We start from the raw sequence: 12,999 nt of genomic DNA on the forward strand, positions 1-12,999 counted from the left end.
AATAATCATATATTTAAAAAAAAAAAACACTTGAAGAGCTTTAGAGTTGATGCAAAATGTTATTTTTCTTTTGTAAAAGATAGCAAAGTTATACAATATTTATGCTGGCAATACCATTCAAAAAAGAAAAAAGCAACACCGTTTTTATTCATTAGTTTGGCAGTTATTTACTAATACATTCCTGTAGAGCTGCAATATGCTGTACCGTTTTTGTCCAGCAGAGGGAGCTCCAATGTGAATCTCTATTGAAACAACTGTTATTTAAAAAGCCTCCCATAGTTTTTCTTTATAAAAATGTGAATGTTAAAATACAGACTTTGAAAAATATTTTCTTCTTAAACTTGGCAGAAGCGTGGCTCCAAATTTGGTGCTTTGAGACGCTGTGTTTCAGTAAAGACGCTGCTGTCGAAATTTATCTGGGTAAAATGAGAAAAAAAAAATCATGTTCATAAAGAAACAAGAACAACAAATAAGGAGAATGCACACTGGCTTCTTTCGTTTCTTTTTTTACTTACTGCATTTGTAAAGCCTGTTGACACGAATGATGTCGTTGGCGCTCATTTGACGGGCGTTTCCAAACTTCTGTTTAGGATTTGATTTTGCTTCGATGGTTGGGAGTCCGTTTTTGGAGAAGTCGTATCTTACAGTAAACAGGAACGGATGCAAAGTAAGGCCACGAAAAAACAACAAAATGACGCTGATTCAATAAAATGAGCAAATTAAAATAAATACAAACACAAGAAAAACTGAAACAGGGAGACAATGCTACACTGAAAAAAATAAAAGAAACTGTTTGAGTTAAAAGTCAATATAAAAAAGACGTTTTTTAATTGGGGATTTAAAAGATAAACTCAGCCTTAAATAAAATTGTGGAATCTGGGATTTACAGGTTAGCAGTTTAAAAGTATAATATATTCAAATATTGTTGTCAAATACAGAGATAAAGGCATGACTAAGTTCTTAGTTTCCTTTAATGTAAATAAGATTTAGTCCTTTTAGCAATCAAACAAAACAAAAACCTGATAGTTGTACTCATTTGTTTTTACGCTTCAATCAGCTGAAGAGTTGAATCATCTCGGGGTTTTGGTAATGAGTGATGGTGAGATGGATGGAAAACGGACAGACTGATTTGGCTTTTTGTGCTGCTGTCCTGGAGCCGGGCAAAATGCAAACTTTTCAATTTACTGAATTTAGTTGTGACTCTTCAAATTCTGTATATGCATGATAAACCTGAAAACCCTCTCAAGAGAAACCTAGTCTAACTTAAAAGAAGAAATCTTATAAATTGAAATATTTTTGTAGGTGAAGATATTTGTTTTAAATAGCGCTTTTAACAGACAGGGATGTAATTTAAACCAGCAATACTCACTTGCCGTAATGCATGACCGAGGTAAAGTCGTAGGGAGTTACTAAGTTGTTGGTCTGAACTTTTTTGAAATTGCTCCTCTGTCCTGTTCATGAATCAGGAGACAATTTTGAAAGAGTTACACAATTTAAAAGTATTTTTACTCTACATTTTGTAATAAACTGTTGAAACTTTAACTGCTGACTTTGCTGAATGTTTTTGAAGAGAATCCGGACGTGTTTGTCTCTGTCGGAGCGGACCTGCTCATGGTGGAAACCCAGAGCGTGAAGAATCTCGTGCTGCACAGTGGAGTGGTGCACACATCCTTTTCTCTCCAGCGAGATGTACTGTCCCCCGCTCTGACGGCCGATGTTGGACCAACACCTGCACAAAGACACCGTTACTTTTATTATTCATCTGTCTAAATGTAAAAACTTTTTCAGGTTTTTACTTTCATACAGGCTGAGAGACGTTTCAACATTGCAAGCTGATGACAACAAAAACAATAAATATTGAAAATGCATAGTTGTCAGATTTGATCATTTAAATTTGTATCGTTATGTCATCAGTGTTATTTGGTTTGTGAACAAGACACAAGCTGCGTTTCCTGAAATTTTTTTGTGTATATTAAAAAGATAAATTTACATGTCAATAAGCTTGTTGATGCGATAAGTCATTAAAATCATGCCGCAACATCCTCCAACTGCTTCCTGTTGTCTTCTTCTTCGTGGTTTGCTCCAGTAGTAACATCCGCTTGTTGATCACGTGACTCATGTGATGTGGTAAAAGTGTTTCCAGTGTTTGCGAAATACAAAACTGCCATGTTTCCATTCAGGAAATTTATTTTCATAATTTCAATTTGCACCATTTTCTGGTTAATGGAAATGCGGCTGTAGCATAGCAGAGACAAAGGATGGAGCCGCAGCGGCAGAGTTTAAATGAATAGTAACATTTGTTTCCTACCCTTTACTTTGAGAAAAGAAATTGATGTAATCACGATGACTGGATCGTTTTGGGACAAATCGAATGCATGTGGCCTGGTTGAAGCTCTGCATGCCTCTGATGATGATGTTCTTCTCCTTCTGGGCTACAGACAACAGAAAAATTACATCCATTAACACTTTGTTTCTGTAAATAACTTAATAATGACAGGTTTGTAAATTAAGGCTAAAACTGCTTACAAAACCCAGGGGAGATTAGGTAAGGCACGTAGACGTAGCTGCCAGATTTGGGCCACTTGCAGCCTCTGGCCGTACACGGGTCTGCATTCTTGAAAAAGGTGTTTGTTACGGCAACGTCTCCATGGAGAACGAGATTTGCTACAACAAAAAATAGAAAGAATAGATTTACATACATTTTGGTACAACTGAAAATTTGAAGTATAAATAAACACTGGAATAAAAAAAAATTTGTAAACTGGTAAACAAATTACCAGTTTGTTTACCAAACTGGTAACAAACAAATGAAGCCAAACTAAACATGTAATTTAACTTAGTAAAATCAAATCCATTATACGAATTTTAATAATTTTATCTAATATGAAGTGTTTTCTTTGCCCTTATCAGAAGCCTAAAAGCAGAAATGGGGCCTTTGCACTCGTCATCCTAAACAAAATTACTTCAGTTTTTTTAAGTGACAGAAATATTCAAAGCAAATTTCTCTAATATTCAGTGCTGGAAGTTTTATTGGCTTTCTCTCCACTCACTCTTTGAATGTTTCTCTGATTAATTTTATGTAATTTGAAGTTTTATTTGTAATCTGTGTCTTACCTAAGTCGACTTTGGGCCTTGAGACGTCGTCTGTGAACTCATCTGAAGGAGAAATCAGAAGATCTTTAGGTTTGAAATATTTACCTTTTACATGAGTGGAGCTTCGTTTCCAACTCACCGGTTTGATTTTTCATTTCAGCTGGAGCACTCTGCAACACAAACACAGATTCACACATGAACAGCCAGTTAATGAACCTTTGGTGTTAATGTTTTCTTTATGGTTCTATAATAAGGAATGTATTTTTAGAGAAAGTATGTTTGTCAATATTTGATTTTTTTTTGCTTCACATTGGTTTCTGTCAGCTGACGAAATTTAACCAGAAATCCCAAACTTACCCGACAGACATCCATCACTGAGAGGAAGAAGAAGAAAATGAAAGCTGCAGTCATGATGATGGTCCTCACAAGTTTTATGTTGAAGTAAAGAAACAAAATAGCTGCTTGTCTGAAGAACCAAGAGTCAGAAATGAACTGATCTTCATCTCCTCTCGGTTTATAAACTTATCTGATCTGGGAATGTCTTAAGGTCCTTTTAAGGTCAATCATATTTCCGAAACGTAATGTGATAGGAAGAGTAAAAATGGGAAGTAAACTGGACCAGTAATGCTGTTACTGGCATGCAGGGGATGAAGGCAGCAAATGTGACTCACAGTGATTCATCTAATTCATCACATGTTTCCTAACCTTACACTATCATCTTTGCACGCTTTGTAAGTGTAAGGTTTTAGTTTTCTCTCTGTGTTAATTTAGGTTTTTGTGTCATTTTCAGTTAATTGAGTCTCAGTGTTGTCCTGTCCTCTCTTGATTGTCCCCAAATCTCCCTGGTTTCTCCTGATTGTGTATTTAAACCCACCTGTGTTCCTGGTTCCTCATCAGTTTCATGTCTAACCGTTTTGTCTTGTTGGTTTTTGTTCATTGTTCTGCCAGTTGCTACCAGTCATGAGCTCTAAGTTTTCTGCTCTTTCTGTGCTGCCTGGATTTTGGACTTCAGTATTTTTGGATTTTATCATCATTAAAATCATCACTTCCCTCGTTTCAACCTGGGTCCACATCGTCTTCCTCACTGCACTTCATGACAGTAAATCCACTCCCACTCACAAACAAACCTGAGTCTTGGGGATTTTTTTTAATCTGCTGTCTCATTTCCTTGCATGACTAAAACTGTTTGATTGTCTAATTTTTTAGACAAACTAGACAGTTCCAGAGAAAATTAAACACATGCAGCACATGATGATTTGTTTTGGTCACATAAGCCTAAAGCAACATTTCCACCCCCATAAAAAACATTTCTGTCAGCTTTGACGACAGATAATGAGGTTAAAAATTCAGCAAAGCTGCTAACGGCTGACGGCAGACGGCAGACTCCACCTTTGCATTATTACTTCCATATATAAATTATTGAGGAAGAACAGAAATTATCTCAACCGGTTTTAGATGCAGTTATGAGAATTAGCACACATACAGAAAAAATTAAAAGAGCACTTAAAATGACCAGTTTGTTTGATTTTACTTTTTAAAGTTATATGTTTGAGTAAAATGAACATTGTTCTTTTATTCTATAAACTACTGAAAACGTCTCCAAAATTTCAAACAAAAATTTTTTATTTATTTGCAAAAAATAATACATGGTCAAATTAACTAAAATGTATTCATTCAGAAACAACAACACTAATGTTTTTCCTCAGGAAGAGTTCAGAAATCAACATTTGGAGGAATAACCAGGAGGTTTTAATGGGTTCAGTGCAGTGGGCTCTGCATTTTTCCAGAGCTGTGCGTCTCTTCTTTATGGCTCCTGTTAGTGGGTCGGGGATTTTTGGCAGTAAGTTTGACATTTTGTCCTCAAAATTGATGTTAGGAGCAAAGAAAATGAACAAGCATAAGGCTTTGAGGAAATTGGATGAAAATCAAACTGTGATAATCAGAGACTGAGTCAGATAATCTCCAAACCTGCAGCTTTCATTCTGTATTGATCAAAATGATCCAATAAAGGAACAGGGGGAAGAAGACTGCAGGTCTCCAGGGTCGTTCCTGAAATGTACTGAAGTTTTCCCTCCAGTTTCAGGGCAGCAGCACCGACACTGTCAGACACGCCACTGCTTTTCTCCACGTTCTCGGTGTTCCACATAGACTGGCCTCCTTTTCTAGAAGATAAAGGAAGAGTAAATTTCTGCCTCAGAAATTTTGGGAATAATCTTAGACATGTTCTAAAAAAAACTACAACTAGTTTAAAAAGTCAAAAATAAAAAAATTTTCAGATTAATCTCAGAAATGTAGGTGGAAATTTCTTTCTTTTTGCAATGCTCCTAATATGCTGTATATCTCTGCCTCCACCGCCTGCAGTTTGTTTGGGCATCGTGTGTTTATGAGTCAGAACCAGAAAGTCCCTCTGGACCTTCATGTGGTTTCCTAGTTTGACTGAGAGAGTCTGAAGTATTGACACTCATTTCCTGATCAATATTTCATTTGGTTCTGGTGTTCCATGTGAACTTTGCTGTTATGTGTTGGACTGCACCTGGTCCATTTTTGCACATGGCATTTAGCAGAAGCTAATGCTAATGTGGTAAATTCAATTGACATTCTGGAATGCCTTTATTTACTGAATTTGTGTTTATATCTTGTTCTTGTATTTTTCTTGTTTGAAAAGGTTTTTAGGGATAAAAAAAATGCTTCACCCACTTCAGAATAAGAGCGTGAATATAAACGTCTCATTTGTTCGTTATTAACAGTCAATAATCAAAACGTCAACATAAATGTTGAACTTTATTCAACTGACAGCTTAAAAAACAACCAGCAAAAATGGATTCATTTGATCCATCTTTAGAAGCCTTTAATTCTGTAATGGAGATAATATGCCCGTCAATAAAAACACATACAGTTATAACCAAAGCCATGATTTCATTCCAGCCTTTCTGCAAAGTAAAAAGCAAAAAGTAAATTCAAATCAAAGCTATTTATGAATCTTTGTGAGAAACCTCCCATCAACAGGAGTTGCAATGCAGCCTTTGACCAGCAGGTGTCTCCAGGTGATCTTTTTAAAAAGATCATCTGGTCATGGTGAAAAAAAAAATATTTTTTTATTTAATAGATTAGAAAATATTCTTGCAGCACAAAGATTCTTGGATGTTGGCTGTTGTTGAGCTGATCTCTTCAAGACATTTTATTCTGAGAAAGAAAGTAGAGACATTTAGAAACAACTAAAACAGTTTCAGAGATTTTTAAGACTTTTAAACTATTCATTTTTAATACTCACTGCATTTGTAAAGCGTGTTGACGCGGGCGATGTCGTAGACGCTCATCTGAGTGGCTCGCCCCCAGTTCCAGTTAGGATCGGACTTGGCAACGATGGTAGGCAACCCATTTTTGGAGAATGCATATCTAAAACATGACACAAATAAATCCTTAGAATTAAGTTTGAGTGATTCTTGAAGATGATTATGCTGTTTATTTCAGTATTTCCCTCCAGTTAGGCCTTCTCTTCCAAAAGTTTAAAAAGCTGTCCAATCAGAAAAACTAAAAAACTGTGCAAAAAAATCTCCCAGCTTTTGTTTGAGTGAATCACATCGTGGGAGAGACGTTTCCTGGAACTCACTTTCCGTACTGCATGATGGAGGTGAAGTCGTAAGGAATTCCCAAGTTGTTGGTCACTTTTTTTTGGAAATTGTTCTCTTTTCCTGTGCAACAGTCAAGAAAAATCAAAGTATTTTTCATTTATTTTCACACATTTAACCATAAATATTTTCTATCTGGAAACTGTAAAAACACAAGCTGGAAAGTTGACCTGGCTTGATGTTTTGGGGATTAATCAAAACGTAACGGTCTCTGTCAGAGCGGACCTGCTCATGGTGGAAACCCAGAGCGTGAAGAACCTCATGCTGAACCGTGCGGTGGGACAAGCAGCTGTCTTTATCCAGGGAGATGAACTGTCCTCTCTTCTGACGTCCTATGTAGGACCAACACCTGACATGTTCCCCATGGAGACCCGAAAACAAAACAAAAAAAACACAATGTTAATGGTGATGCATTTCTGTATTAATCTGCTTACATTAGAGAATTATTCTAAATGTTTTCCTGCAAAATAAAGTGCCTGAATTTTGAACATCAGACCTCACAAACAGGTAATACTTATAATTTTCTTCTTTTTATGCTGGCTATGTCAGTGAAACCACATTGTCTACATTTAAACACATTCTTATTTTACACACAAAAAAAACCATGCAAAACCAGGCCTGGCTGTAAGTGTGTCCAGAAGACTCAGTCATGTGATTCTGAGGCTTATTCTGCCATTTCTGAGGTATCATTTGTTTTGATTGTTTATAGGTTTGGTGTGATTTGTCATCGGTTTCCATGTAAGTATGAGGATTTTGTGTGTGTGTGTGTGTGTAGGCGTGTGCGTTTGTTTCTAATACCTTGTGGGGATTTTCCTGACACATACGTTGTGGGGACCCACTGCTCCTTGTGGGGACCGAAGCCTGGTGCCCACCAGGGGAACCACTGTTTTTGGGTCAGGGGTCAGATTTTGGACTAAGGTGTGAATTGGGTTTTGGTTGGAGTTTTGTGTGTGTGTGTGTGTGTGTGTGTGTGTGTGTGTGTGTGTGTGTGTGTGTGTGTGTGTATGTGTGTGTGTGTGTGTGTGTGTGTGTGTGTGTGTGTGTGTGTGTGTGTGTGTGTGTGTGTGTGTGTGTGTGTGTGTGTGTGTGTGTGTGTGTGTGTGTGTGTGTGTGTGTGTGTGTGTGTGTGTGTGTGTGTGTGTGTGTGTGTGTGTGTGTGTGTGTGTGTGTGTGTGTGTGTGTGTGTGTGTGTGTGTGTGTGTGTGTGTGTGTGTGTGTGTGTGTGCGTGTGTGTGGGCATGTGTGTGTGTGTGTGTGTGTGAGGACAGTGTGTTCCTACCCCTCCTTTGATTCAAAGTGGATGTAGCTCCGATCGTTGTTCCTGTACGGGACGAAGCGAATGCAGGTGGTCAGCTCAAAGCTCTTGAGTCCTCTAAGAATGACGTTCCGTTCGTTTTGAGCTGCAGAAAATTTGTTAATATTTATTTAAATCATTTCATTTCATTCTCGACTGATGAAAAACTAATAATTGGGAATAGGCCGGTAACTTGTATCCAGGTACGTCAAAATAAAAAATAAAAAATGCCAACAGAAAGCCAAAAAACCTGAGTTTCTTTTTTAATTTTATGAAGAATAGAAAAGGTACAATGGATTAAATACAATTATGAAAATAAAGTAATAAAATCCTAAGAATAAACTTGTTATATCACAAGAATATTATGAGTTTATTATGAAAATAAAGTGAGAATTGTGCAACTTTATTTTCACATTATTGCTATAATTCTTGTTTCAGTTTGACTTTATTCTCATAATTTCATGGTTTGTTTGTGATTTTATTTATTTTATTTTTTCTTAGTATGGCCCTAAGTCTCCATTGTAGACAGGTATAACATGCTGTACAAATAATTATTGAAAACAATTTTTTACTTAAATATACATGTTGTTTAAAAGAAGTGGGAACTATTTTTGCTTTTCCATTTTGAATCAATAAATTAGATCATGCATCCTTTCTTTCTTAAATGTTTGTGTTAATTCTGTAGTACCATAAACATATGGATGGTTTTATTTTATACAGTTAGAATATAAATATATATATTAGCATGTCTGCTAATCGGGACAAAACCGCTTACTGTAGCTAGTAGAGATGTAGTAGGGCACACGGACGTAGGATCCACGTTTGGGCCACTTGCAGCCTTTCAGAGAACACAAGTTTGCATTCCTGCTGGTAGCTTTAGGAACTGCGACGTCGCCTTGCAGTATGAATGGTTCTGGAACTAATAAAGACTCAGTTTAATTCAGTTTAATGATACAATACCAAATCACAACACGTCACTTCACAAAAAAAGATATTTCAATTCAATCATGCATCCATTCCTATTCTAGTTTTCTATCTAAGGGAACCCTCAGATGGCGTGGAGTCACTGGGTTTACAGCAGTCCCTCCTACTGAGCATGCATGTCGCAACAGTGGAGAGGAAAAACTCCCCTTTAAAACCACCAACAGAACCACAACCTGGCTCAGCGCAGGCGGCCATCTTCCCCCACTGACGGGTAGTTTGAGGACACAGAGCAGAGAAAGAGACACAAAAACTGATGTAAAAACACTTTCTATCTTAAAGAAAAGTAAGAAGCCAGAGAAGGAGAACGTTTTGTTGCTGGCAGCATTATGTCAGCTAATGTTATTTGACTCTTCATTTAGTGCAAGAAAATGATCCATAGATCACCCAATAATGAAAAACAATTAAATCTTGATGTATTTTTCTTATTACAGAATTTATAATTTAAATAATTAGTCTTACGAAATGGAGCTTTGGGTCTTGGGATGACTTTGAGGATGTTGTCAGACTTATCTGGGAAACAGAATACAAGGAGTTTAGGTTTAAAATGAAATACAGACAAGGAGACAAAGAGAATCCATGAACTGATCTCAAGTAAGAGTAAAATTACTTATTAGTCAAATAAAAGTAAAAAGTATCAATTCATTACTCAAGTAAGAGTAAAAGGATTTATTAAAGAATCTACTCAAATACTGAGTAACTGATCAAATTATCATTTAATATTTAAAAAAATTTAATGTTCAGCGGAAACTTTGGTATTTTAAGGACCAAAATGACAACAATTCATATATGTAACAAAAAATAACTGTAACCAGGCGGCCTTTTGAGGCTGGATTTTACAGTGAGGATGAAAAGTTGAGGCAGTCAGGTGGAAACATCAGTGGTTTATTCTTCTCACAGCATCAACAATCAATTCACAGGTGGAACTGCAGCCTTAAACAGTTCCAGCTGTGACGGACCGAACCGCCTTTAATTCACAGGGGGATCTCAGTTCACCAATCTCCACCTGTTTCAATAAAATGCCTTTTACTAAATACAAACATTTCCACTCACTTTTTATGAATATTTTATGTTTTATCATTACACTATAATGAAACACCACAAAACCCATAAACAATCCCCCCACACTTTTCAATTGTCTCTCCCAGAACCTATAAATGGTGTCTGGACCCCCAGGGCAGTATTTGTCCAAACACCCTGGAGAGGACGCAGAAACGACAGGTGAGGCCCTTCATATTAGCACTCCACACTTAACAGATTATGCACAAACATTTGCTCAGATTTTACCCACCAGTTTCTCATTGCTCTGAGTAACAAGTATCCTCCTTTCACAGACAACCAGCCTCACTCATCAATGAGGAGCAGCTGTGCAGAGCCCAGAACAAAAGACTACATGCTAATCACTAAAATACTCAGTAAATACAGTTAAAATTTATTGTGTGCAACTTGTTATTTATGTGCAAATCTATGTTTGAAGTGCAGTGCTAAATAAAGTGGTTGTTAATAAAGAGCAGAGATACTATTTTACTAAGAGCAAAAAGTGAAGTGGAGTAAAAATATTCCTCAAACTACTTCTTTTTTTAAAGTTACTCAAGTAAACGTAGCTAGTTACTTCCCAACTCTGGTCAAACATAATAATATGTAATAATATCTGATTTGATTCAACTCACCAAATGGATCCTGATTTTTAGCTGGTGTGCTCTGCAACACAGACACACAAAGTCACACAATATTTAATTTGCTCTTTCTTCATCTATATTCCTCAGCCTTCTTATTTTTAAGCCAAAACACACAATATTATTAAACTAATGCTATTTTCCTTATTGTATGACATTTCCTGCTCTCGCAGTGAGAACAAGACATAAGAATACACATTTTTTCCTTTAATTTTTGTTCCTTTCACTTTTTTCTCTCTAAATTTTTACCCTTAACAAATTTTAAAACCACGTTGTCAGAAATCAGAGTAAAACCCACCAGAGACATGTCGGCCATCAAAAGAAAGAGCAGGCAGAAAACATTTGGAGTCATTGTGGAGTTTCTTTAACTGAAAACCTGAGCAGATAAAAGTAAAACAGTTAAATTATGTTTTTCATTGCCTGTAACGTGCAGATCCCCAGTGTGCAAATGTGGAACATTACCTGATGAGAGATGAAGTCAGAGAGGAGTTTACCTGAAGAAGTGGCTGTTTGACGCTCTGCTCTTTATAACCAGTTCAACCACCAGAAGTGACCACACTTTTCTATGCAAGAGGAAAAAACACCCACTCATAATTTCAGTGACAGGAAATGCCACACTTGGTTAAAAGTTGATTCTCACATTAATGCATGGAAACTTTCAGATTTGTAGAATAGCTGCTGGATATGCTTGTGCAATGCTGCTGTAACACGCAGGTTAATAAACAAAATCCTTATTTGAAAATTACCAGTATTGATATTGAAATGTATGCAATAATCTGAAAAATGTGAGCATTCCAACAAAGCAAACACATGAGCTTTAAAACAGAGACTGGTGACAGAGTTAAGTGTGTCAGTTCGTGGTTAGAACTTTCTGGTTCACCTAAAACCACAAAGGTGATTTCAAAACATCGCCTGATCTTATCTGGAAGTCGACTGATTCACTGAGACTTAAACAGAAATTTAATCAGAAATTTGAGGTTAATTTGAGGGTAATATAAAAATGGAAAACATCGTCAATATGGAACCTGTTGGACAAACTGCATCTAATCACAGAGAAACCTAGAATGTATTGAATTAAATTTTGCTGAGGTTAAGGTTTCTGTTAAGGTTCGAGCAGCTCCAAAGAAATGCTCTTTGGCTCTATGTTTAGGGATCCTGAATGTTTTACTTTTGGCATCGTTGTGTAGTGAGTATGTTCCTTCACTGATTGAATTGTTGGTTGATAGCCAGCATATGTTTGAATTTGTGCAACAAACGCCAAAAGAAAAAAATAAAACTATATAAAACCTGAATTCAGTTTGATAAATATTTGCACATTCAATAAATCGATGGAAATCCAAGTGCACACATCAAAACTTCAAATCTAAATAAATAATATGAATTGTATTAACTATTTTAATACAGACTGATGGTTCACATTGATCATTTATAAGCTTTAGTAATGGAACCTTCAACAACTACAGGTGTACTGCCGGTATATTTTGTTAGTGAACACATATAAGTGTAAGGACAATGTTAACGGTAAAAATAAACAATTTCCCATGTTGGAGCAACTCTTGGAGTGTGGTTGTGCAGTGTAGAAAAAGAAATTTCAACTTTGGGAAAAGCTGAAAGTTAAATATGAGTAATCTCACTTCGGCCTGTTTAATGACTGTCACATATTCCTAAGAAATAAATTTACAGGTGAGGAACTTTTACTGACCTGCATCACACTAGCAAGTGTTAGAGAAAAAAAATCTATAACTTTCAAATGTATTTAAACCAACATTTACTATTTTGGAGAAAGCATGAAGCAGTGGGAAGATCGATGTTGATTCAGCAGCAGGAAAAAAACTGAATGAAAGTAGCATTTACAATGATGTGAGGACAAATTCTGGAAAGGAAGTGATGATAGAGATTGTCTTCCACTTTAACTGCAGAAAGATCAAAGTTAAATTTGAGTAGGTCTGGATTGTTTTTTATTTTATTTATTTTTTTTTACATTTTTCAGTACTTTAAAAATACATTAACTAAAATAACAAGTAACACAGTTTTTTACATTTTATTCTTTTGTTCAATAAAAAAAAATCCTTAAGAATAGGGGGAGAGGAAGTAGCAATAAAACAATAACATCCGCCCTTTCCCATGACATCAAGCGCTGCCTCCTGCAGTGAGGGCAGAGGTGTCAAATTTATTAACATATGGAGTCCTCACCACCCCTTCCCTTCACACACTTCCCCTTCTACCCCCATATTCATATTCATACTCATAACCTGTCATAAGGTTTTGACAAAAGGGTGTAGCTATTATCTCTCTAATCTGGCTCTATGTGGAAATGTATTTAGCT

At 36.3% G+C, this 12,999-nt stretch overlaps 2 protein-coding genes across 4 annotated transcripts; both read right to left on the reverse strand.

The window, feature by feature from the left end:
- Positions 1 to 107: 107 nt before the first annotated feature.
- On the reverse strand, positions 108 to 4,123 carry LOC122844961 (hatching enzyme 1.2-like). Of its 2 annotated transcripts, none has more exons than XM_044140870.1 (9): positions 3,968 to 4,123; positions 3,233 to 3,263; positions 3,115 to 3,156; positions 2,527 to 2,664; positions 2,309 to 2,432; positions 1,551 to 1,729; positions 1,370 to 1,451; positions 516 to 640; positions 108 to 416 (listed from the first exon to the last, which is right to left on the reverse strand). In XM_044140870.1, the coding sequence occupies exons 1-9, from the start codon at positions 4,028 to 4,030 to the stop codon at positions 388 to 390; spliced, it is 813 nt and encodes a 270-aa protein (XP_043996805.1). In that variant the 5' UTR covers positions 4,031 to 4,123; the 3' UTR covers positions 108 to 387. The 2 variants fall into 2 exon arrangements, with proteins under 2 accessions (XP_043996805.1, XP_043996814.1); XM_044140879.1 differs by lacking the exon at positions 3,968 to 4,123 and adding an exon at positions 3,451 to 3,959.
- A 1,732-nt stretch (positions 4,124 to 5,855) lies between these two features.
- Positions 5,856 to 11,223, reverse strand: LOC122844980 (hatching enzyme 1.2-like). Of its 2 annotated transcripts, none has more exons than XM_044140903.1 (10): positions 11,136 to 11,190; positions 10,972 to 11,049; positions 10,668 to 10,698; positions 9,460 to 9,510; positions 8,792 to 8,935; positions 8,002 to 8,122; positions 6,893 to 7,071; positions 6,704 to 6,785; positions 6,365 to 6,489; positions 5,856 to 6,276 (listed from the first exon to the last, which is right to left on the reverse strand). In XM_044140903.1, the coding sequence occupies exons 2-10, from the start codon at positions 11,023 to 11,025 to the stop codon at positions 6,272 to 6,274; spliced, it is 792 nt and encodes a 263-aa protein (XP_043996838.1). In that variant the 5' UTR covers positions 11,026 to 11,049; positions 11,136 to 11,190; the 3' UTR covers positions 5,856 to 6,271. The 2 variants fall into 2 exon arrangements, with proteins under 2 accessions (XP_043996838.1, XP_043996845.1); XM_044140910.1 differs by having other exon boundaries at positions 5,864 to 6,276; positions 11,168 to 11,223.
- Between the last annotated feature and the right edge of the window lie 1,776 nt (positions 11,224 to 12,999).

Source organism: Gambusia affinis, linkage group LG02 (assembly GCF_019740435.1).
Source record: "Gambusia affinis linkage group LG02, SWU_Gaff_1.0, whole genome shotgun sequence".
Taxonomy (NCBI): domain Eukaryota; kingdom Metazoa; phylum Chordata; class Actinopteri; order Cyprinodontiformes; family Poeciliidae; genus Gambusia; species Gambusia affinis.